Source organism: Myotis myotis, unplaced genomic scaffold, assembly GCF_014108235.1.
Source record: "Myotis myotis isolate mMyoMyo1 unplaced genomic scaffold, mMyoMyo1.p scaffold_m19_p_45, whole genome shotgun sequence".
In the NCBI taxonomy this organism is placed as follows: domain Eukaryota; kingdom Metazoa; phylum Chordata; class Mammalia; order Chiroptera; family Vespertilionidae; genus Myotis; species Myotis myotis.
The window spans coordinates 258,231-283,195 of NW_023416352.1; the positions used below are offsets into that span (position 1 = coordinate 258,231).

The following is a 24,965-nucleotide window of genomic DNA, read 5'->3' on the forward strand; positions in this document are numbered from 1 at the left end:
GCCAGTGACCCCACACTGGCCCTTTAGACCAGCGGTTCTCAACCTGTGGGTCGCGACCCCTTTGGCGGTCGAACGACCCTTTCACAGGGGTCGCCTAAGACCATCCTGCATATCAGATATTTACATGACGATTCATCACAGTAGCAACATTACAGTTATGAAGTAGCCACGAAAATAATGTTATGGTTGGGGATCACCACATGAGGAGCTGTATTTTAAGGGCCAGAAGGTTGGGAACCACTGCTTTAGACGGCTGCTGGGCGGGTGGGAGGGGTGTTCGCAGTGATGGGTTCAGGAGAGGCCCCTGATGGCCTCAGGGTCGGCCCCCTGTGTAAGGCGAGTGGGAGGCAGCTCATGAAAGACAGTTTACGTGGATGAGGGGGCTGGGACGGTCCCTCCGTCGACAAGTACTTGCCGAAGCCACCCGTGTCCGTTCTGGGAACACATGCCATTCCTTCTGGTATGTATGGAGCGTTTCCCATGTGCCAAACACGATTTTAGGCATCGGAAACCAGCAAACAAGACAGAGTCCCTCAGAGGTGGCAGCGGGGGAGTGCATGGGGACAGCTAGGATGCAGGGGAATGGGGGCGGGAGGCGGGAGGCGGGGGCCGGAGGAGAAAGGCAAGGCTTCCCAAAGATCACGTCCTAGCCGGGACCTAAACCTCAGAGCACGGGGCCTGGGCCCCCACGTTGCAGGGCACGTGCTGGGTGTGGAAGGTGAGAGGCCCTGGTGAGTTCAGAATAGGGAGGGGCACCGAGGAGTTCTCTTAGCCGACGGACAGCCCTGGTTGAGGGTGAGGGAGGTTTTGCTTCGAGAGATGGGCTGGTTACTGAAAGGTTATGTGGTTTGTAGGACGGGGGAGAGAGGACTGCAGAGATGAGAGTAGTTACAAACAGTGAGCTGGGCACTCCGCTGCTGTGCCCGCCACCCCACTGGTGTGCCCGCCCCACGCTAGGTCTAGTTTACAGATGGGGAAACTTGAGGCCGTCAGACAACAGATCAGGCCGGACCTGAGCACGTACAGCCCAGCTTCTGCAGCTTCTGCAGGCAGGGCGGACGTCGGGCTGCCGGTGCTCAGCTGGTCCCCGGAAGCCCCCGCGGGCAGCAGGCGGGAGGGGTTGCGGAGGTTGCGCGCGCAGCGCCCGGGGCCTGGTGGGGGTGGTGCCCAGGGTGGCTGCGCGCGCAGCCTTCGCGTGGCCGCGAAGCAGCCGCAAGGAGGGGCGTGGCTTTGGGCCGCATAAGTCAACAGGGAGGCGGGTGTTTTCGAGAATTTGCCTGCAATTGGAAGGAGGGGGCGTGGCCTCCCCTACTTGGAAGAAGGGGGTGTGGCCCGGTGCCGTGGTGGGCGTGGTCTAGCCCTATTTGGGCGTGAGGGGCGTGGCCTGCTCGGCGCGCCGCGGCTCTGGGCCTGCGCGCGCTGGAGTCAGGGGTCACGGCGGCGCAGTCCGTGGCGGGAAACGCTGTTTGAAGCGGGTGAGTACAGGGACGAGGGGGGATTGCCGGGGACCCCGCCTGGCAGGGAAGGGGGCTTGAGGCGCCGGCGCGTAGGCCTGAGAGAGGGTCGTGAGGGGTCGCTAGGGCGTGGCGGCGGGAGGGACCCCCTTGGCTCGGGGGCGCGCGGGGAGATGACGGGGCCGGGGGTACCTTGGCCTGCCGCTGGGCGCCCATCGCTGGGCACCCAGTCCCGGGGCGAGATGGGGCACGCCTTCCGGAGGGTCTTTGGGGCCACCGGATCCCGGCGGCAGGGAGGACTGAGTTGTGCACGTGGGGGCCTGGTGTGGTCCTTTATTCCCCAAATACTGAGCGCTCGGTGCCGGACGGTGTTACGGAAGCAGGGGCTGCCGCACGAACCAGTGAGAGAAGGACAGGACAGGAGGGTCGGCGGGCCCGTAGTCAGGAGCAACGGGGAAGCAGCGCTTTCAGGCTCTGATGCCTGGTCCGAAGGGGCATGAGCAGGGCACCTGCTGCCTTGGCTGCGGTGGGCAGGAATGGCCCCTCGGGGGAAGTGGCATTGGAGAGAAGTCAGCCACGTAACGAGAAACCCGGGCAGAGGGACCGTCATGTGCCAAGGCCCTGAGGTCGGAAGGGAGCAGGTGAGGGTGGGGGCGAGGTGGGGAAGCAGATCCGTAGGGCAGTGGTTCTCAACCTTCCTAACGCCGCGACCCTTTAATACAGTTCCTCATGTTGTGGTGACCCCCAGCCATAAAATTATTTTCGTTGCTACTTCATAACCGTAATTTTGCTACTGTTATGAATCGTCATGTAAATATCTGACATGCTACATGTGTTTTCCGGTGGTCGGGACCCACAGGTTGAGAACCGCTGCCGTAGGGCCTTGTGAACCTTGCTGGGGGGTTTGGCTCTTATTCTGGGTTCAGTGGGGCGTCCTGGGAGGTTTTCAGCGTTGGAGCCACGTGACCCCACCCTGCGATTTGAGAAGCTGGCCGGTGGGGAGAAGATGGAATGGTAGCTGGAGGCAAGCAGCTGGAAGGAACCTGTCAGGCTCAGGTTGTCTGTGGGGTTTGAGCCAGCAGGACGCGGGGCTGGATGGAGAAGGCCGAGGGAGAGCAGGGCCTGGGGGCGCCGCTCTGCAGGCAGAGCTTTCAGCGGTTCCCAACCTGTGGGTCGCGAACAATGAAAATACATCCTGCGCATCAGATATTTACATGACGATTCATAACAGTAGCAACATTACAGTGATGAAGTTGCAACGAAAATAATTGTATGGTTGGGGGTCACCACAGCATGAGGAGCTGTATCAAAGGGTCGCGGCATTAGGAAGATTGAGAACCGCTGGGATGGGGTGAGTGGCAGGGTTTAGAGAGGGCAGGGTGACGTCAGTGTCCTGACTTTGCAGCCCCACCTACTCTAAGAATCTGTTGTTGCCACATCACCACCCAGGCCTCCCATCTCTTAGGTTCCTTCCCCACTTGGGGGTGGGGGTGGGGGGGGGCCTTTGCCACACCCGTCCCTCCTGCTGCAATGCTCTGCCCTTGCTTCAGGCCTCCAGGCAGCTGCTCTGTGGCAGGTCCTGTGCTGGGCATGAGGGAACCAGTGATAATTCAGTTCAGGTGGGAGAAGGACAGGAGCTCTCCACCCAGGCCGAGGAGCTGGGACTCAGGGAAGACTCACGGGGTTGGGACACTCGAGAGCAGTCTAAACTGGCCCTGTGCTGGGGACCCCGACGTGAGCGAGACCTTGACCCTATTTTGGGGGAGCTCGCAGCCTGAAGCACCCCCAGCTTGGGGTGCACGTGTGCAATGACAGACGTGGCACAAGGCGCTGTGGGAGCCCCGAGGGGGCAGAGGGTCAGTCTGGAGTGAGGTGGCCGAGAAAAAGGAGGGTTTCGTTCAGCAAACACTTCCCAAGGCCACGCCCTGTGCTGGGCGATGCAGCTCAGAGGAGCGCCAGGCCCTGCCTGGCCCTCTGAGGGGTCCCTGTCTGAGACACAGGCCCGATGGTCCCCGGCATGACAAGGGCAGCAGGAGGCGGGGAGGCCCGGGCTCTGCCCTGTGTACCTTACCCGGTGCGCCCAGAGGCCGGCACTCTGGAGTGCTGGTTAGCCGTAGGCTCCGCAGTCTGCCTGCCTGGCTGGGACCCTGGCTTTCCCCTCTGAGCTACCTGTGCCGCCTTGGGCAGGTAGCTTCCCCTCTCTGGGCCTGGGTCCCAGTAATTGTATGTGTTGGAGGGTAACGACAGCACCTCCCTCAGAAGTTTTTGTGACAATTCCATGCTTCATTCCTCCTTCATTCTTCTGGAAGCTGTTTATTGAGTGTGTCCTCTGTCCCAGGTGCTTGGCAGGGTGCATGAGACACAGCAGGAAACAAAAGATCTAGTCCCTGTTCTCAGAGCTCCCGTTCTCCCTGTGGGGACAGGCAGGAAGTGAGACCGATAAGCCATGGTTCTCAGACTTGAGCGCCGAGGGCCGGATTCAGTGGGTCCGGGCAGCGGCCCGACCGTTAGCATTGCAACCAGTTCCCACCCAGGGCTCAGGCTGCTAATCCAGGGGCCGCACTTGGAGAACTCGGAGAACTGATACAGGGCACCAGTCAGTCACAAGTGGCAGCAAGAAAAATAAAGCAGGGAAAGGGGTTGGAGGTGTCAGGATGGGGCGGTGGGGCTGCACTTTTAAACAGGACTCACTGAGACTGACATTTGAACAAAGACCGGAAGGAGGGGAGAGAGGACGCCATAGTACCATCTGGGGGAGAACATTTGGCCCGGGCAGCGGGAGCAGCCTGTGCAAAGGTCCTGAGGCAGGGACTAAGCCTGGCGTGCTTCAGGAGCAGAGAGGAGGCAAGTGGCTGGAGCCGAGTGAGCAGGGGGGAGAGAGTGGGAGGTGGTGTCTGAAAGGAAACGAGGCGATTGTGCAGGGTCTTGGGGGCCACGATGAGGACTTTAACTCAGTGTGAGACGGGCCCCGGGGGTGGGCTCTGAGCAGAGAAGGGATGGGCTGATCTGACATTTGTACAGGATCCTGCTGACTGCTGTGTGGAGAATACACTGAGGGGGGCGGGGTGGAATGAGGGAGCCCTGGAAAGGCTCTTTACTCACTCAACAGGTATTTCTTTTTATTTTTTTAAAAATATTTTATTGATTTTTTTTACAGAGTAGAAGGGAGAGGGATAGAGAGTTAGAAACATCGATGAGAGAGAAACATCGATTCAGCTGCCTCCTGCACACTCCCCACTGGGGATGTGTCTGCAACCAAGGTACATGCCCTTGACCAGAATCGAACCTGGGACCCTTCAGTCCGCAGGGTGATGCTCTATCCACTGAGCCACACCGGTTAGGGCTCAACAGGTATTTCTCGAGGACCCTCTCTGTGTCCAACACTAGTAGACTCCTGCCGTATTTCAGTAAACAAACAGACGGGTCGTGGCCCTCACAGCTCATCTTCCAGCAGGGGGAGACAGACCAACAGCAATGTGCAAAATAAAGAAGCCAGCAGCAGCCTGAGAGAACAGAGGGGCCAGGCGGGTAGCTGGGGGCTGAGAAGCTGTGGGACTTAGGTCTCTTGGGAGGCAGAGCTGACGGGATTTGCAGAGAGTGAGCACGTGGCCTGAGGGGAAGAGAGAAGTCGGGGTGACCCCACAGTAGTTGGCCTGATGGGAGCTGCCATTTGTTGAATAGGGGAGACAGTCCATGAGGTGCGAGGAGCAGGTTTGGGGCGAGATCAGGAGCTGGCTTTGGAGTCTGAGGTGCCCGGAGAGACGTCCCCACAGTGGGCAGCTGGACCGGTCAGCCTGGAGCCCGAGGAGCGGTCGGGGCCAGAGACACAAAGGCAGGAGTGATCGGCATGGAGATGGCATTTAAAGCCGTGAGGTTAGCCCTGGCCGGTGTGGCTCAGTGGTTGGAGCATCCTCCCTCGCACCGAAAGGCTGTGGGATCACTTCCCATCAGGGCATGTACCCAGGTTGCGGGTTCGATCCCTGGTTGGGGTGCGTGCAAGAGGCAACCGATGGATGTTTCTCTTTTACATCGAAGCTTCTCTTTCTCCCTCTCCCTTTCTCGATCTCTAAAAGCAATTAACACACACACACACACACACACACACACACACTCACACACACACACACACACACACACTCACACACACTCACACACACACACACACTCACACACACACACACTGCCGCGCAATTAGGTGAAGTGCAGTGAGCACCGAGGGAGTGCGGGTCACAGAGAAACCAGCACTGACCCAGAGCGGGCACTCCGCATTGTGTTACTGCCGCGGGCGCTGCTCAGGATCTGCTGCCGAAGGGCCGGGAAGGGAGTACAGTTTGCCAGGCTCCCGTCTGGTGCCAGGGCAGCTGAGGGAACACACAGGGGCCTCCTTCCTTCTAACACTGCCTTGCCTGAGGGTGCATTTAGGATGGTGCCAGGGATAGGGACCTCGACTTTGCTGCTAGTGACACCTTCCCTCCGCCACACCCCGCTGGCCACAGCCCATGGACCCAGGGCAGCCCCCTTTTGCCTTTCTCTGCCAGGTCAGGCCAGGCCTCTCCTCAGGGCTCCTGTAAGCCCCTCAGCTTCCCGTGTCCCGCATTTTCTTAAACAACTTTTTATTTTTTTAAATATATTTTATTGATTTTTTACAGAGAAGGGAGAGGGATAGAGAGTTAGAAACATCAATGAGAGAGATCGATCAGCTGCCTCCTGCATGCCCCCTACTGGGGATGTGCCCGCAACCAAGGTACATGCCCTTGACCGGAATCAAACCCGGGAGCCCTCAGTCCACAGGCCAATGCTCTATCCACTGAGCCAAACCGGTCGGCTTAAACAACTTTTTGAGTCCAAAAGATAACACTCTAAGTCCACCCTTCTGTACCTTGCTTTCGCTCCCTAACAATGCGTCTTTGAGAGCCCTCCAGGTCAGCACACAGAGCGCTTCCTCATTCCTTTATCCAGCTGCATAATATTCCATGGGGCGGAATTAATGGGATTTATTCAAACAGTCCCCCAGGGGAGAACATTTAGGTGGTTTCCAGTCTTTTGAGATGGCAAACAATGCCGCCGGAAATAACCTCGTAAATGCAGTTTTTCATTGTGCGATAGTATATCTGCAGCATAAACCCCTGGATGTGGGAATATGGCTGCCCCCCCTTTTATGTTTTTAATTGAGGTCTGATTTGCATAAAGTGGCATGCACGGTCTCGAGCGTACAGTTGGATGTACAGTATGTTGCTATCACCCAGAGAATTCCCCCATGGCCCCCCCCAGTCAGTCTCCCACCAGAAGCAGCTGCTAGCCTGGTCTCTAGCATTAGAGGTCAGTCAATGCTAGAACCCTGTGTAATGCCGTCATACAGTATTCACTCAGTTTTTAAAAATCGATGTGGAGTGTCAGCCTGTGCACTAAAGGGTCGCAGGCTTGATATCTGGTCACAGACACGTACCTGGGTTGGGGTTTGCTCCCCACCCCAGTCAGGGAGCGTGCGGAAGGCACCAGTCGATGTGTCTCTCTCTCTTGCATCAATGTTTCTCTCTCGCCCCCTCCTTTCTCTGAAGAGCAATGGAAAAAATATCCTCAGGTGAAGATTAACAAAAAAGGAAAGAAAATTGAGGTGAAATTAACTATCTTAAAGCGCACAGCCAGTGGCATTTAGGACACTCACAGTCTTGTGCAGCCACCACCTCTCTAGTTCTAGAACATTCCCATTAGCCCAGAATGGAAGAACATTCCCCTTCCCATTTGCAGTCACTCCCACCTTCCCCAGTGTGCACTCATGTGCCTGGCTTCTCTTACACGTTTGAGATACGTCCATCCTGTGTGTATATCAGTAGCTGCCTCTTTATATATATATATATATATATTATTGATTTCTCCACAGAGAGGAAGGGAGAGGGACAGAGAGCCAAAAACATCGATGAGAGAGTAACATCGATCGGCTGCCTCCCGCACACCCCCCACTGGTGACGTGCCCCCAACCAAGGCACATGCCCCTGACCAGAATCGAACCCGGGACCCTCCAGTCCGCAGGCCGACGCTCCATCCACTGAGCCAAACCGGTCAGGGCAGCTGCCTCCTTTTTAATGCTGAGAGATAATTCCATTGTGGACCAACATTTGCTGTAACACACCCCAGTCCAGAATTTTTCTGTGATGTCGTGGTCTAGGCCAGTGGTTCTCAACCTTCTGGCCCGTTAACTATAGTTCCTCATGTGGTGACCCAACCATAAAATAATTTTCGTTGCTACCTCATCACTGTCATGTTGCTACTGTGATGAATCGTCATGTAAATATCTGATATGCAGGATGGTCTTAGGCGACCCCTGTGGAAGGGTCGTTCGACCGCCAAAGGGGTCGCGACCCACAGGTTGAGAACCGCTGGTCTAGGCTAAACTCTGTAACAGAGGTTCCAAAGCACAGTGGCCCAGACAGGATACCAATCTGTGTAGCCACGTAACTGTCCAGAGGCAGGCAGGTGTGCCCCAGAGGCTGCTGAGGGCCCAGGTTCCTTCCGTCTTGTCGCTCTGTGTGCCCTGCAGTGTTGCCCTTGTCCTGGTGGTCAAGGTTGGCTCGTGGCCACCACAGTCACGCTCCGGCCGCCTGGAAGGGGGCAGAAAGAGGAGGGAGGGCAGGCTTCCTCTTCGGGCTGTCCTGAACGTCGCACTCCTTACAGTCACCCTAAGTCCGTGAGCTAGAACTTGATCCTGTGACCACCATCTAGCAGTGCATCCTGGGAAATCTAGTCTTGAGCTTGTTGGCTTGTGGTGCCTCCAAGGCGAAGAATGTGTTGCCAAAGAAAGGATCAAAGGGGGACGGGATCTGGGGGGTAGTTATGGGATCCGGAGGTGTTCCCTTGAACCTGGGACAGCTGATTTGTCCCGAACCTCCTCCTCCCTCCTGTCTGGGGCTGGGATCTGCTGTAGGTTTCTGTAATCCCCGGTCTCAGCCAGGGAGACACGTACTGTTTTACAATTCCTCATTTCTTTCTCTCTCTCCCCGCCCCCTCCCTCTCTTCCTTCCCTTTTCCCTTTCATATTAATCCTCACTCAAGGATATTTTCCCATTGATTTTTAGAGACAGTGAAAGAGAGGGAGAGAGAGAAGCATTTATGTGAGAAAGACACGTTGATTGGTTGCCACTCGCACATGCCCCGACTGGGGCTGGGGATCGAAGCTGCAGTTCAGGTACATGCCCTTGACTGGGAATGGATCCTGTGACCCTCTGTGCACGGCCAGCACTATCCACTGAGCCACACCGGCTAGGGCTACAACTTTTTCTTTGTTAATAATTTCAAATGTATAGGAAGGTATACGACAAAGAACACTTGTTCACCCTTCACCCAGCGTCACCTATTTTCACATTCTACCCTGTTTGTGTTATGATCTGCATGCACACTTCAAAAAAACACTTTCAGAGTAGCTTGTATACATCATGGCCATTTACCCCTGAATACCTGAGTGTGTGTTTCCTTAGAATATTCTCTTACTGGGTCACAGTGAAGTTACCGAATCGAATAGGCTTATCCTGAGTGCAGTCTTCAGTCTACCAGACGATGTGTTCCTTTATATCAATATATGTTGTCAAGCCCTGGCCGGTTTGGCTCAGTGGATAGAGCGTCAGCCTGTGGACCAAAGGGTTGCAGGTTTGATTCCGGTCAAGGGCACGTACCTCGGTTGCAGGCTCCTCCCCAGCCTTGGCCCTGGGGGCCCGTGGGGGCTGGGTGAGGGCTCCTGTCCTCCCCACGGCCTCCCACGGGGGTGCGTACAGGGGGCAACCAACTGATGTGTTTCTCTCACATCAGTATTTCTCTCTGTCTCTCCCTCTCCCTTCCACTCTCTCTAAAATCAACGGAAAAATATCCTCAGGTGAGGACTGAATATATATATCTTGTTAAAGTAATAATTTCTGCCGAAACCGGTTTGGCTCAGGGGATAGAGCGTCGGCCTGCGGACTGAAAGGTCCCAGGTTCGATTCTGGTCAAGGGCATGTACCTGGGTTGCGGGCACATCCCCAGTGGGAGATGTGCAGGAGGCAGCGGGTCGATGTTTCTCTCTCATCGATGTTTCTGACTCTCTATCCCTCTCCCTTCCTCTCTGTAAAAAATCAATAAAATATATTTTAAAAAAATAAAATAAAATAATTTCTGATAGGTTACAATTAAGAAGACCACACTCAGTGGCCAGATTATTATGACCAGCCCATCAGTACTGCATTGACACTTCCAAAAATACTGAATATTGAAAACTTCCTAAGCAGATACTCTCAAGGTTTTATTATTATTATTATTTGCATAACTAATTCGCTTCATTGTACTGATGGGGCGGTCGTAATAATCTGGCCACTCAGTGTAGAAACGTACGTAAGTTATGACGACACGTGCGTATTACATACGGGAGCAGCGGGAGTGAAAGCAGAGGTGGCAGTACCTTGCGGCCTGGGGAGGTGGGGGAACGGTGCACATTCAAAGTAAGAAGGGCTTTTGCTTTTGTGTTTAACGGGACGGGAGCCTCTGAAGTGTGTTCGGCTGGGACGGGACCTGGTCAGATTGGTGTTTCAGCCACTCGCTGGCGCCCAGCGCAGTGACTGGCCTGGAGGAGGCACTTCCCAGCCGCTGGGTGAACGGAGGCCGGCCCGTGGGTGATGCTGGGTGATGGGTAGGCGAGGGTCTGGGGGCAGCTGGTAGGAAAGAGGGGAGAGCTGAGGACCAAGGCTGTGCCGGAGAGGGGGCAGGCGAACGGGTGAAAGGATGTGGAGGGCTGGGGCATGAGGAAAGGGTTAGACGGTGGCAGCGGGCGTAGTTACACTGATGGTGACTGCGCGTCGGGGATGCGCCAGCTCCTGTGAGCCCGCAGAGCTCTGAGGCTCAGCCGCGGGTGCGCGGAGGCCGTGGGGGGGACAGGAGCCCTCACCCAGCCCCCACTGGCCCCCAGGATGTATGACAAGCGGCGGCCGGGCCCGGGGGCCGGGGCCGGGGTGCCCCCGAAGCGGGCCCGCGGGGGCCTCTGGGATGAGGATGAGGCCCCTCGGCCATCCCAGTTTGAGGAGGAGCTGGCGCTGATGGAGGAGATGGAGGCCGAGCGCAGGCTGCAGGAGCTGGAGGAGGAGCTGCAGTCGGCCCAGGAGGGGGCTGCTGACCGTGAGACCTGGAGCGGGAGCCCCCCCACCCTTCTTGCCTCTGAACTGAGAGTCAGCCACAGAGCTGACCTGTAACCTCTGACCTCTGGCCCACTTTGGGCTCCACATCGGGCTGGCCTTTGACCCCGTGCCAGTATGCCCCCTCTGTTGCCTGCTGCTTTTACTCTGACCTTGACCCCTCGGCCTGGCAATCTCTTCCGAGTTTCCTGCCTGATCTAAGCCACCACCTCCACGGACCTTCCTTTTGCATTTTGGGAAGCCGCCTGGGCCGGGCTGAGAGGGAGGGTGGTTGCTTGTGTCTGAGGGAGGATCCCGGCTCCACTTAGCGTCATGTCATCCACCGCCCCCCCCCCCCCCAGGGCACTTCTCCCCGACAGCCAGAGATGCCCGCTGGCTTCGGCCCACCCCACCTTCCCTGGACCCCCAGACGGAACCCCTCATCTTCCAGCAGTTGGAGATCGACCATTATGTGGGTGAGTTTGGGGACAGGCCCGGAGGGTGGCAGGCGGGGCCCTGGGCTCCTGGGGGGAGCAGGGCCCAGGTCAGCCCCTCTGGCTCTGTGTGTGGGAGGAGCTGGCCCAGGAGACCAGGGCGGTGTGCGCTGGGCAACGAGGAGTCTGGCGAGGGGGTCGGGTGCATGTGCCAGGGGCTGGGGTGGGGAGGGGGCTATGACTGCAAAGGGGCGGCTCAAGGGAGCTATTTAAAATGACAGCTAGCCAGTTTGGCTCAGTGGATAGAGCATCGGCCTGAGGACTGAAGGGTCCCGGGTTCGATTCCAGTCAAGGGCATGGACCTCAGTTGCAGGGGTTGCAGGTCATTCCCCAGTTTTGGTGGTGATTGCACGAACCTACACCCGTGTTCAAGTTCATAACAACACACCGAGTCCATTTTCCTTTTTCAAAGATTTTTTTTTTTTTTTTCATAAACAGGCGGGGGCTCCCTCTAGCTGTGGGTGGGAAATGGACCACAGGGGCAGGTGGAAACAGAGGGGCTGAGACGACCCATGAGAAGCTGATGTGGGCGGAAGGGCTTCAAGCTGCAGGAATGGGGGCTGTGCTCCCAGGGCGGGAGGGGCCGGGGGGCCCTTTGAGGAATGTGAGGGGCACCCGCCTTGCCTGTCCCCTCCCCAGGCCCAGCACGGCCCCTGCCTGGGGCGCCTGCACCATCCCGCAGCTCCGTGCCTGTGCTCCGCGCTTTTGGGGTCACCGATGAGGGCGTCTCCGTCTGCTGCCACATCCACGGCTTTGCCCCCTATTTCTACACCCCAGCGCCCCCGGGTGAGTGGCCCCGGCCCAGGAGACCCCTCTTCCTCCTGACCACCTGGTGGCCCCTGCGCTCCTGACCAGCCCTCCCCCCCCCAGGTTTTGGGCCCGAGCACCTGGGTGACCTGCAGCGGGAGCTGAACGGGGCCATCAGCCGGGACCAGCGCGCGGGCAAGGAGCTCCAGGGGCCGGCCGTGCTGGGCGTGGAGCTGTGCTCCCGGGAGAGTGAGTGCCGCCCGGGGCTGAGCTGGTGGGGTCCCCCTGGGCCGGTGCCAGCCTCCTCTGTCCCCCGCAGGCATGTTCGGGTACCATGGGCACGGCCCCTCGCCGTTTCTGCGCATCACCCTGGCTCTGCCCCGCCTCGTGGCCCCCGCTCGCCGCCTCCTGGAGCAGGGAGTCCGTGTGGCAGGCCTGGGCACCCCCAGCTTTGCGTCCTATGAGGCCAACGTTGACTTTGAGATCCGGTACCAGCCCCCACCTCGCTTCTCCGCCCTCCGCCCCACCCCCCAGGTGGTCTCGGCCCACTGACCTCATCCCCCTCCAGGTTCATGGTGGACGCGGACATCGTGGGCTGCAATTGGCTGGAACTGCCCGCTGGGAAATACGTCCTGAGGCCGGAGGGGAAGGTGCGGACCCGCCAGGGGTGGGGGACAGGGAGCCGGGGACCCAGCAGCCACTGACACGCCTGTCCCCGCAGGCCACACTGTGTCAGCTGGAGGCAGACGTACTGTGGTCAGACGTGGTCAGCCACCCGCCAGAAGGGCAGTGGCAGCGAATCGCACCCCTGCGTGTGCTCAGCTTTGACATCGAGTGCGCCGGCCGCAAAGGTCTGTCCCCAGGGTGTGGGCTCCCCTTCCCTCCCTTTAGATCAGTGACTTGCCAGTCTCACCCTGGGTCCCCGTGCTTCTGGGGAAAGAGGTAGTAAACATGCAGGTGTTTGGGTTATTGTAAGACTCGAGGGTGGCGGTGGCGTGAGGGGGCTCCAGACGGGGTGGGGGTGGGGAGAGCATTTCCCACAGAGAGAGCAGCAAGTGCAAAGGTCCTGGGGCAGGACCATCCCCATCTGTGTGGGGGAGAGAAGGCAGGAGGTGAAGGCAGAGGGGAGCCAGGATGGATCTGGCGGGGTCTGTGGGCAGTCGGGACGGAGCGGGGTAGACAGGCCAGGGGAGATTTAGAGGTGTCGCCCCCTGGTGTGTCCTGAGGGCGAGGAGGGGTCAGGTCCCCACATCCCCTCCCTCCCTCCCTGTGCAGGCATCTTTCCTGAGCCCGAGCGGGACCCCGTGATCCAGATCTGCTCGCTGGGCCTGCGCTGGGGCGAGCCGGAGCCCTTCCTGCGCCTGGCGCTCACCCTGCGGCCCTGCGCCCCCATCCTGGGTGCCCAGGTGCAGAGCTACGAGCGGGAGGAGGAGCTGCTCCAGGTGACTCGTTCGCGTCCCCCCCCCCGTTTTCCTGAGCGTCCCCCACCCGAACCATCATAGCCCAGGCTTGAGGCCATTTTCTGAGCTCCCCTGATCCCAAGACTCACGTCCAAGAGTTCAGACCCCTTCACATTGAGGGGTGAGCGGTTCTTTCCAGCAGCACCTGCCGGGTCTTTCTACCACGAGCGGGAGGGCTTCCAGAACATTCCAGCATCGGGGGGGAACGGGGCAGGGGGGTGACCAGAGGACAAGCAGAGTGACCCCGAGTGTGCCTCCGCCCCCCGCCAGGCCTGGTCGACCTTCATCCGCACCGTAGACCCCGACGTGATCACCGGCTACAACATCCAGAACTTCGACCTTCCCTACCTCATCTCCCGGGCCCAGCACCTCAAGGTAGGGCAGGCCACGGCAGGGGAGGCTCACCTCAGACAGCGCCCTACACCTCCCCCAACCCTCCCTGTGGCCCTGTCCCCACGGAGGTCCACCTGGCTCTGCACCTGCCGCCCCAGCAGCTCCAGTCCCTGCTGTCTTGTCCCTGCTCTGCTCAGAGTCCAGGTCTCCGGACGCGTGTGGAGGCTAGGAGGGTGTTTACGGTTGAGTAAGAGAAGGCTTGTGCCTTCAGAGGTCAGGATGTGAGTGCAGGGGTGCAGGGCCTGATTTTCTTTCTTTTTTTGTCTTGCAGATGCATTTTATTTTATTTATTTATTTATTTTTAATTTCTTTATTGGTTAAGGTATTACAAATGTGTCCTCATCCCCCAATTAACCCCCAACCTCCCCCCCGCCCCGCACTCATATTCTCATCCCCCTGTTGTCCGTGTCCATCTGATTTTCTAGGCTTTAACATACGTCAGCAGCAAATAAAGAAACGGGGCCCTGGCTGGTTTGCTCAGTGGTTAGAGTGTTGGCCCGTGGACCAAAGGGTCACAGGTTCCATTCCCGGTCAAGGGCACATACCTCAGGTGCAGGTTCCCCAGCCCCCGTAGGGGCACTTGCAGGAGGCAACCAATCTATGTGTGTCTGTCATGTTGGTGTTTCTCTCTCTCCCCCTCCTCCCTCCATCTGTCTCTCGCCCTCCTCCTTCCCCTCCACTCCAGAAATCAGTGGAAAAAATATCCTCGGGTGAGGATTAACAAATAATAATAAATTAAATTAGAAGATGGGGTCCCGGCCAGTGTGGCTCAGTTGGTCGCATGTTGTCTTGTGCATGGAAAGGTTGCCGGTTCGATTCCCAGTCAGGGCACATGCCCGGGCTGTGGGTTCGATTCCTGGTGGGGGGCGTGCAGGAGGCAGCTGATCAGTGTTCTGCTCTCACATCAATGTTTCTCTCTCTTCCTACCCCTTCCTCTCTCTCTAAAAATCAATTAAAATAATCTTTTTTAAAAAATATATTTTTATTGATTTCAGAGGGAGAGGGAGAGAGAGAGAGAAACATCAGTGATGAGAGAGAACCATTGATCAGCTGCCTCCTGCACATCCCTTACTGTGGATCGAGCCCACAACCTGGGCATGTGCCCTTGACCGGAATCGAACCCGGAACCCTTCAGTCCGCAGGCCGACGCTCTATCCACTGAGCCAAACCGGCTCAGGCTAAAATAATCTTAAAAAACCAATAAGGAAATGGGGGTGTTCCTTGAAGTGTGTGGTGAGACCCGGATGCCCATTGAGTCCCAGCACAGGGTACGAGGTGTGTTAGTTCACCAGGGCTGCCTGGAGGCTGCAAGTCCAAGATCCGGGTGCCGCAGGCTCAGTGCCCTCTGAGGCCTCCTGGGTTTAGATGGCGCTCTCCCGCCTCCGCTGCGCCCGCCTCTGCGCCTGTCTGCTCAGATCGCCCCTTCTGAGGATCGAGGCGTGTTGGGTCAGGCCCCCCTCCCTCTGCCCCGTGGCTCCAGCCCAGCTCAGGCCTCTGCTCTCTGCCTGGCCACTCCCAGGCGACCGTCTCCAGGGCAGACGCCTCTCCTGACCCCAGACCTGGTTCTCTGTGCCAACCCCGTGCTCCCACCTGGCCCTTCCCCAGGCCCCCACCCCGTGCACCCACCACCTTCCCACTGAGCTTGGCGTCATCCCACCTGCTCCTCCGGCTCCCCATCTGGGTGCAGCCCTCCAGCCATTCGAGCCGTCCTTGCCCCCTTTACCCTCACAGCCCTCAGGCCCCTGGCTCTCCCGGTCCGGTCTCCCGTCCTCCCCTCTAGTCCACACCTGCCCAGCCCCGGCCCCCCGGCCCCTCCAGCCGGAAGAGCTGTGTTGTGGGGAGTGGCATGGGTGGTCCGGTCTCCATTCCTCTGGCACAGGCCTGGGATCCCGGGTCAGGCGCCCGGCCCGTCTGCAGCTCCACCTGCTGTGCCCTCAGGTGCAGGACTTCCCCTTCCTGGGCCGTGTGGCTGGCCTCCGCTCCACCATCCGGGACTCGTCCTTCCAGTCGAAGCAGACTGGCCGGCGGGACAGCAAGGTGGTCAGCATGGTGGGCCGCGTGCAGATGGACATGCTGCAGGTGCGGCCCGGCCGGGTGGGCTGGCCTCGTCCTTGTGGGGCCGCTGCCCGGGGCCTGTGCCCACCCTGCGCCTCCGCCCCAGGTGCTGCTGCGGGAGCACAAGCTCCGCTCCTACACGCTCAACGCCGTGAGCTTCCACTTCCTGGGGGAGCAGAAGGAGGACGTGCAGCACAGCATCATCACCGACCTGCAGGTGAGCCTCAGCCCTGACCTCTGACCCCACCTCCTGCCCCGGTCTCTCACCTCTGCCCCGTCTCTAACCTCTGACCCCACTTCCTGCCCCTGATCTACTCCTCTGACCTCAGCCTTCCACCCGACTTCCTGACCTTGGGCTTCAGCCTGTGCTCCTACCTTCACCTTGGCCTCCTGCCCCTAACCTCTGACCCCGCCCTGCAGATGTCATTTTTCTGCCCGCTCACATGACCTTGATTCTGTACTTGTCTACACCAGCCTTTCAGACTCCCTCCCACCTGTCAACTCCCTGACCTCTGCCTGCTCCCCACCCAGACCCTGGCCCTCCCCGCCCTCCACCCTGACGCCATCGGTGTCTGTCCCCAGAACGGGAACGACCAGACGCGCCGCCGCCTGGCAGTGTACTGCCTCAAGGACGCCTTCCTGCCGCTGCGGCTGCTGGAGCGGCTCATGGTGCTGGTGAACGCCATGGAGATGGCGCGCGTCACCGGCGTGCCCCTCGGCTACCTGCTCACCCGCGGCCAGCAGGTCAAGGTGGTGTCGCAGCTGCTGCGGCAGGTCAGTGGCAGAGCCCAGGGAGGGTTTCTGTCCCTAGCGGCGGCCCCTCCCTCTGCCTGTTCCCATGGGGCTGCCCTGTCCGCGCCCACCCTCCGTTTCCTGCCTTCTCCCCGCCCAGGCCATGCGCGAGGGGCTGCTGATGCCCGTGGTGAAGACAGAGGGCGGCGAGGACTACACGGGAGCCACGGTCATCGAGCCCCTTAAAGGGTGAGCCCCCTGGCCGGGCGGGGCTGGTGTGGGGGTGGCGAGGGGTCTCGCCCTGACTGCTGGCACTCCCAGGTACTACGACGTCCCCATCACCACCCTGGACTTCTCCTCGCTGTACCCGTCCATCATGATGGCCCACAACCTGTGCTACACCACGCTCCTGCGGCCAGGCGCCGCCCAGAAACTGGGGTACGGCACCCCCTCGGCATGAGGGCCCCAAGACTGCCAGGGCCGGGCTCAGGCAGGGTGGGGTGGGGGACAGAAATAGTGGGGAGGGGAGAGGCAAGGGGGAGGTCTGAGATGGAGGCCGGGCGTCACCCCCTGCCATCCCCGACCCAGCCTGACTGAGGACCAGTTCATCAAGACGCCCACCGGGGACGAGTTTGTGAAGACGTCGGTGCGCAAGGGGCTGCTGCCCCAGATCCTGGAGAACCTGCTCAGCGCCCGGAAGAGGTGGGCTCCGGCCCCCCCGCCCACCCTGCTCAGAGCTTGGACCTGCTGAGGCTCCCCCGTGGGTGACCCTGTCCCTCGTGGGTCCCCGCGCTGCTGGGCACCTTCACTTTGTCTGTGTGGGAATTAGAACGAGTCGCCCCCTCCGGCAGCTCCCCGCCGCCCCTGTGCCTGCTGCCCCTGTGCAGTACACGGCACACACAGCCACACACGCACCCCTTCCCAGAGAGGCACCCTGACTGCGTGCCCAGACCCGGGCCTCGTCTCCCCGAGACCTGGGTGCCACCTGAGTGCCGTGCTTCCCCTCCCCCCAGGGCCAAGGCTGAGCTGGCCAAGGAGACAGACCCCCTGCGGCGGCAGGTCCTGGACGGGCGGCAGCTGGCGCTGAAAGTGAGCGCCAACTCTGTGTACGGCTTCACCGGCGCCCAGGTGGGCAAGCTGCCGTGCCTGGAGATCTCCCAGGTGAGTGCTCAGGCCCCACGGCGGGCAGCTGGGGTCGGACAGCACTTTCTGGGAGAACCAGGGCCCGCGGGAGGGGCCGCCCGCTCGCCAGCCTTTTGGAGAGGGTGCTTGAGTGATGGGTCCGTTCTGTTGTTCACCAAATGCTTGCCAGGCTGCCAGCGGTTGGGCCTTGTGCCCTGTGGGTCCAGCAGGTGGCAGGGCCAGTGAGAGTTCCTGCACAGGGAACCCTCATGCAGTGCCCAGCCCTTCGGGGACACAGCCCGTGGGCGTGAATGTGTACGGGAAGGCAGGCGTTGCCAGGGTCCTGCAGACACATGGGCAGGGCAGGCAGAGGCTGAGGGCCGTGGGGGAGAGCAGCGGCTTTGCTCATTCTTCATCTGCCACCGTCACCCCCATGTCCCCAGCAGCTGCACCCTAGCCCACATCCTCCCCGGTCCCCATGGGGGTGGGGGAGTGGCGGGCAGGCCCCCCTCCCTCCTGCTCATGGGAGAACGAGGCTAGTCTCTGCTGGGGGTCGGGTCCTGGGGCCGGACGGGGGGTCACCCACAGCACAGTCAGGCTCGCCCGTGGGTTGCTGTGTGTCCTTGGTCACCGTCAGATTAGACAGGAGGGTCCCCCCTCCAGCGGCGAGGTCCCCCCTGGGGATGTTGAGTGGGTGCTCGCTTAGTGCTCTGTGCTGAGGAGGAACTGGGCCCGTGGCCTCCCTCCCCACCCCCAGTCGCATCCTAGGCCTGTTTACTGGAGGCAGCTGTGCTCCCGGGACAGGAAAACAGACCCCAGTGAGACCACAGAGGCTCTGAGGTTCTGCCCAGCTGGGAGCGGCGCCTCAGCTCGCGGCCCAAGAGGTCCTTTGAAAAGTCTTCCTGTCCAGACTTGGTTACCTCCAGCCATGGGGAGCTCCCTCCCTGTCTGGCCATTGTGCGAGGCCTCTAGGCGAAAGGTTTGGAGGAATTCCTTCCCACATGCAGTTCAGTGGTGCCCCCGAGACCCCTCAGATCCAGTGATTGACTAGAAGGATTCAGAGATCTCAGAAGAGCCGTTTACTCACAGTTATGATTTGATACAGTGAAAGGAGAGGGATTAACACCAGCCGAAGGAGGAGGCCCGTGGGGCAGGGTCCGGAGACCAGGCACAGCGTCCGTTGTCTCCAGTGGGTCGTGCGGACTGCTTATTCCTCCCGTCGTGCGTGGCAGCATCCCCGGGGTGAGGCCCACAGGGAGGCTGGTCCCGGAGGCATGGCTGACCCCTGTGTGGCTGACGGGTCCTCAGCCCATGTCAGGGTCAAGCTGATACCATGTGGCCCCAGGTGAACAAAGACTCTCATCAGGCAGGACATTCCAAGGGCGAGAAGCTCACTCCCAGGGGCTAACCAATCGCCATTGACCACCCAGTGCTGGGCTTCCCTCAGCCCCTGGGTGTTTGGCCCTTAGGGTTTAGCCCAGCCGTGGGCAAACTACGGCCTGCGGGCCGGATGCGGCCCGCTTGAAATGAATAAAATTAAAAAAAAAAAAGACCGTACCCTTTTATTTCATGATGTTTACTTTGAATTTATATTAGTTCACACAAACACTCCATCCATGCTTTTGTTCCGGCCCTCCGGTCCAGTTTAAGAACCCATTGTGGCCCTCGAGTCAAAAAGTTCGCCCACCCCTGGTTTAGCCCCTGAGCAAGGCCCGGTGGGAAAATGCGGCTCTGCTCCCCCGGGATCCAGGGCTCCCTCAGTGGGGACTGCCGCTTCCTGGCCGTGTCGCTAGGTCTTTTCCCTCGCAGTTCCTCCCCTCTGTTTCTTAGCTTCTTTCCTTATTTCTGCCTCAAGTTTTTGGGAGCAGGGAGATGGAATAATTTTAAAATACGAAATCATTCCAGAAAAAGGTAGGAAAGCAAAAGGGACATGGAACGGTGGAACAAATAAAAGGCTGATTAAGTGAAGTGGTGGATTGAAGTCCAGAGCTAATGAGTAATTAATTACACTAAATGTAAGTGGCCTAAATGCTCTAGTTAAAAGACAAAGCTTTTCTGACTGGCCCCAAACAAACAAAAACAGAAGAATCACACCCGTCTTACCTTACCTGTGCCCCTCCTCCCTCCCCCAGCCTCAGTGTCCTTATTTGTAAAGTATGACTGTTGGACAGGTATGTTTCTTCATGGAGCTGGTGCAGACCCCTCCCTGGGGGCATTGGGCTGTGTGGTGTCATTCCCAGTTGCCCAAAGATGGGGGGTGGGGGAGGGAGGCCCTGCTGACTTGGGGGGAAGAGGCCATGAACATCAGTGGTCACGGCACCCCTGTGGAGAGAGACCCCGAGCTCACGGCTGCTTCTGGCTGCAGCACCTCCACTCGATGCAGCTCTTCCTCCTCCACCAGGAGCCCGCTCTTCCCCACAGACCGCTGCGGACCAGCTCAGGAGCCCCGCTTGACAGATTGGGAAACGGACGCACAAAGGGATAGAATGGCTTGCCCAGGCCCACACCTACAAGGAGCCGTGGAGGTGGGCCCCCAAGTGCGTGTCCGCTGCACACGGCTCCTGGGCCCTCACCGCGATTCTCTCCCCAACAGAGCGTCACCGGGTTCGGCCGCCAGATGATTGAGAAAACGAAGCAGCTGGTGGAGTCCAAGTACACAGTGGAGAACGGCTACAGCGCCAGCGCCAAGGTCAGGGCCACCCCGCCCGCTGCCCGGAACGGGCCTGGGATGGGCCTGGTGCGGGGAGCACGGGCCCGCGGTCACACGCCCCTCCCCGCCAGGTGGTGTACGGCGACACCGACTCCGTCATGTGCCGGTTTGGTGTCTCCTCCGTGGCGGAAGCGATGGCTCTGGGGCGGGAGGCTGCAGACTGGGTGTCCGGCCACTTCCCCTCCCCCATCCGGCTGGAGTTTGAGAAGGTAAGGCCCTCACCCTGGGATGGGGGTGGGCAGGTGAGGGAGGGTCTTGGCAGTTGCAGAGGGGCCTCTTTCTCAGGGTGCCTGCAAAGCTCACAGATGCCTACATTTGGGGTTCCCCTGGTCAGCATCTGGGAAACCCCAGTGTTGGCAGGGTCTCCCTTTTGGGGTGCCCGATTGGGGTACTCGGGGTGTCCTGTTCTTTGGGTTCATGGGCCCCGTGTCAAGGTGTTTTGCTGCCGGATCCTCCTGAGTTTGGGGCCTTGGCTATCAAAACCGCCAAAGCCTGGGCTCCGCACGCTGCGTGCTGTTTTGTGACAACCGGTCCGTCTCGGGGCGCGTCTGGTGTGGTTTCCCAGCACCTGTCTGGGCGTCTGTCCTGGGTGGCAGGGACTCTGACGGGCCAGGCCTGGGTCAGGGAGCCATTGTCTGGGGTTCCCGGCTCCTGGTGTGTGACAGGCTGGGATGGGGGGCTCTCACCGGACTTTATCCTCAGGGTTCAAACCAGGTCAGGCCAGGGGCACCCCTGCTCTTGGAATCAGAGCCTCCCAGTTTGGGAGGTCTGTGCCTCAGGGCTCACTCCAGGCCTTGTCTCCTCTCCGGGGGTGCCCCCTTCTGCCTCAGCTTCTGCCCCAGACCCAGATTTGGGGCTTTCAAGGCTTTAGCCCAGAGTCTGGATCTCATATTTGGGGCCTGTTTCTAGGTTTGTCCCAGCCTCTGTTTTAGACTTGGGGACCCTGGTCTGGGGTTCCCTGGAAAGCTGAGGGTGTTCCTGGGCTCAGGTGTTGGGGTCTCAGGGTCCAGTCCCCCAGGCATCCCAACCCTACATCTCAGGAACCATACCTGCCTGTCACTTTCTGGGGGGTGTCTCAGGATTGGACACCCTGCAGTCTCAGGGGCCTCAGCCACGGGTCCCCCCCCAGGTCTACTTCCCTTACCTGCTCATCAGCAAGAAGCGCTATGCTGGCCTGCTCTTCTCCTCCCGGCCCGACACCCATGACCGCATGGACTGCAAGGGCCTGGAGGCTGTGCGCAGGGACAACTGCCCCCTGGTGGCCAACCTCGTCACCGCCTCACTTCGCCGCCTGCTCATCGACCGGTGTGTGAGATGAGACCCCTGGATCCAGACCCCAGTCCCCCTCCCTCAGACCCGGGAGCCCGCCCCTCCTCCCTTGGGGACACGGGAGTCAGGCCCGCTTTTCCTCAGTGAGAAGCTTTTCCTTAGCGAGAAGCGGTGGGAGGCGTGTGGGGTTGGGCAGCTGTGGGGTTGTAGCCTGTGGCTGAGCAGACGCCCCCGTCCTGGACCTCAGCCCGGAGCCCGTCCTGGTCCCCAGCCTTGGGGGCGTGGAGGTGCCAGCCTGGCCCTCAGCAGCCACTGGAGATGCCCCATCTGGCCCACAGAGACCCCGAGGGCGCCGTGTCCCACGCACAGGACGTCATCTCGGACCTGCTGTGCAACCGCATCGACATCTCGCAGCTGGTCATCACCAAGGAGCTGACCCGCGCGGCCGCCGACTACGCCGGCAAGCAGGCCCACGTGGAGCTGGCCGAGAGGTCCGCTGGGGGCCTGGCCGTCCAGAAATAGCCCCTCCAGCCCGCCGAGCCCACCACTTCCTGGCCCCACCCCCCCGCCGTCCACCTGCCCTCACCCACCCTCTCCCCGCAGGATGAGGAAGCGGGACCCCGGGAGCGCGCCCAGCCTGGGAGACCGGGTGCCCTACGTGATCATCGGGGCCGCCAAGGGCGTGGCTGCCTACATGAAGTCCGAGGTCAGGCCCACCTGGCTGCCCGCCGCCCAGCCCGCCCGCTCTCACTTCTGCTTTCCGCGGTGGGAAGGTGTTTCCCTCTCTGGGCCCCGTGGGGCCCTGCCAGCCGCCCCAGCACACCCGGGCGTCGGCTCCAGGATGCTCTGCTCCCAGCCGCCTGTGCCCTCTGGAGGGTGCCCCCACCCCCAGTGTCTGACCTCTCCCTCGCTCCCCCGGGCAAGGGGTTCAGCCTCGCTGCACAGGGCGTCCCTCCATCTCTGTCTCCGTGTCTGTGTCCCCTTCTGTCTCCTTGGCCCTCGTTCTTCAGCCTCTGGGTCCCTGAGATCTGTACCCTCCATCCTGCTCAGATGTCTGTAACCTCTGACCTAGTTCTTGTCCCCCTTCATCCTTCATCGCTGTGACCTCTGACCCTTCCTTGATTACCTGAGGGCCCCACCTGTGGACCTCAGCATGGATCACAGAGCCTGTGGCCAGGGACCCCCAATGACCTATGACCCCATCCCAGACCCCCCACCCCCTTCCTTGATGCTGCTCCCCACAGGGCAGCGCTGTGCCCAGGAACGGCCGCACACCACGGTCCCAGTCATGACTGGGGGAGCCCTCGGTGTTCTCAGTGCCTGTCGCCCCCGTGTCCTCTGTCCCAGGCCCAGTCCCTCCACGGCTCTGGCCCTGGGGTGACCCTGCGCTCTGCCCGCAGGACCCCCTGTTCGTGCTGGAGCACAGCCTGCCCATCGACACGCAGTACTACCTGGAGCAGCAGCTCGCCAAGCCGCTCCTGCGCATCTTCGAGCCCATCCTGGGCGAGGGCCGCGCCGAGGCCGTGCTGCTGCGTACGGGATGCCCGGGGGGGGGGGGGGGGTGCCTGGGGCCGGGGGGCACCAGCCACGCTGTTCTCACCCCTCACCCCTCACCTGCAGGGGGGGACCACACACGATGCAAGACCGTGCTCACCGGCAGGGTGGGCGGCCTCCTGGCCTTCGCCAAGCGGCAGAGCTGCTGCATTGGCTGCCGCACTGTCCTCAGCCACCAAGGTGAGCCGGCCCCGCCCCGCCCCTGCCCTCCATCCACCCCGGGGCGCCCGAGGTCCCCGGCCCCTGCCCCACAAGCTGGCACTGCTGCCCAGATGGGGTCTCCCCTGGGTGGGGGTCTCCTCTCTGCAGTCACCCCAAGAGGGGGGTCCCGGCCCCCCACCCCAGGAGTTCCCCAGGGAGTTTTCCCCCACACACTCTCTCCCTTGTTCTCCGTCTGTGGGGACTTTCAGAAGTCGGGATGGGCAGCGGGCGGGGAAGGGGCAGGGGTGGGGTGGCCTGGGCCCTGGCTCGGCCCCAGCTCCCCCATTGCCCCCCCCTCCCCCCCGCAGGAGCCGTGTGCAAGTTCTGCAAGCCCCGGGAGTCGGAGCTGTATCAGAAGGAGGTGAGGGTCGGGGAGGGTTGGGGCGAGGGGCCGGCCTGGGCTGCTGCTGAGCCCCCCTCCCGCCCCCCGTCCGCAGGTGTCACACCTGAACGCCCTGGAGGAGCGCTTCTCGCGCCTGTGGACGCAGTGCCAGCGCTGTCAGGGCAGCCTGCACGAGGACGTCATCTGCACCAGGTGCGCAGCCCGTGGCCCCGGGTCCCTCCATGCTCCCCAGGCCTGGGGAGCTGGGCCCCAACTCCAGGGTCTCAAGCAGCCCCACCCCCACTTCCCTTCTGGCTGCAGAGTCCCCTGACCTCAGTGTCATGTCTGCAAAACAGGCCGTGCGCACCCAGCCCTCCCAGGGGTCGGGGTGGGGAGCCACTGAGTGGGGCAGGGTCGGGCGCCCAGTATCTGCCCCAGGGGAGATGGCTGCCCCGACCCCCTCCCCCAGGGTGGGGCCGGGCTTTCCCCAGGGAACGGGTGGGCGGGGCGGGTTCCCACGCCAGGTGACAGGTGATATACGGCTGTGGCCCAGCGCCTCCGCGGGCACCCGCTGTTATCGCTCCCCCCCCATGCCCGCTGAGCAAACAGCCCCACACGGGAGGGGGGCGGGTGGGCAGCAGGCCGGGGCCAAAGTCCTGGGAACGGTCCGCTCCATCCTGGGGCTGGGCATCGGGCCTGCTGCAGCCCGGGCAGCCGCCCTGGCCCTGGCCCTGACCCGCCCGCCTGCCGCCCGCAGCCGGGACTGCCCCATCTTCTACATGCGCAAGAAGGTGCGCAAGGACCTGGAGGACCAGGAGCAGCTTCTGAGGCGCTTCGGGCCCCCTGGCCCCGAGGCCTGGTGACCCCTGACCTCCGCAGGCTTCCCAGGAGGGCCCTGCCGGCGGGGACCGGTGGAGAACTAATAAAGTTTGGACCTTTTGTTACCTGGTGCTTTGTGTTTGGTGTCTGGGGGTGAGGGGGCGGGACAAAGTCCACGGTCAGGCCCTGACCCCCAGGTGCCCCACTGGACGCCTCCCCCTGTGCAGGGCACCTGGACTCCCGCTCCGCTGTCAGCCCTCGCAGGCCCGGCCTGCCTCAGTCTCCCCCCGGAGCCTGAGTGGGCATCTCTGGGTATCTACTCCCCTGCCGACAGCTCCGCTCTGCCCAGCGCCCCCTCCCTGCGGCAGCTGGCCCTCCAGGTGCTGACCCGTTTCCTCCAGGCCTGGGGCAGCCCCGGCTCGCGGGCTCCCACTCCCCACGACCCAGGGGACCCCCCTCCGTGTCCCACACCCACGATGTTTCCACCTTAGGGTCCTCATCC

The 24,965-nt window shown here is 60.9% G+C and overlaps 1 protein-coding gene across 5 annotated transcripts; it reads left to right on the forward strand.

The window, feature by feature from the left end:
• Nucleotides 1-623: 623 nt before the first annotated feature.
• Nucleotides 624-24,588, forward strand: POLD1 (DNA polymerase delta 1, catalytic subunit). 5 transcript variants are annotated; one of them, XM_036307154.1, is made up of 28 exons: nucleotides 1,298-1,475; nucleotides 10,384-10,589; nucleotides 10,948-11,061; nucleotides 11,719-11,865; nucleotides 11,950-12,075; nucleotides 12,146-12,314; nucleotides 12,395-12,476; nucleotides 12,548-12,677; nucleotides 13,102-13,268; nucleotides 13,557-13,661; nucleotides 15,618-15,758; nucleotides 15,841-15,951; nucleotides 16,317-16,508; nucleotides 16,627-16,715; nucleotides 16,788-16,904; nucleotides 17,055-17,168; nucleotides 17,480-17,627; nucleotides 18,346-18,567; nucleotides 20,182-20,277; nucleotides 20,370-20,507; nucleotides 21,428-21,603; nucleotides 21,906-22,058; nucleotides 22,171-22,273; nucleotides 22,968-23,100; nucleotides 23,188-23,301; nucleotides 23,631-23,683; nucleotides 23,760-23,857; nucleotides 24,402-24,588. In XM_036307154.1, the coding sequence occupies exons 2-28, from the start codon at nucleotides 10,385-10,387 to the stop codon at nucleotides 24,505-24,507; spliced, it is 3,549 nt and encodes a 1,182-aa protein (XP_036163047.1). In that variant the 5' UTR covers nucleotides 1,298-1,475; nucleotide 10,384; the 3' UTR covers nucleotides 24,508-24,588. The 5 variants fall into 5 exon arrangements, 4 of the variants coding, with proteins under 4 accessions (XP_036163048.1, XP_036163047.1, XP_036163050.1 ...); XR_004967262.1 differs by lacking the exon at nucleotides 22,171-22,273 and having other exon boundaries at nucleotides 624-1,475; nucleotides 24,402-24,538; XM_036307155.1 differs by lacking the exon at nucleotides 12,146-12,314 and having other exon boundaries at nucleotides 625-1,475; nucleotides 12,361-12,476.
• The last annotated feature ends 377 nt before the right edge of the window (nucleotides 24,589-24,965 follow it).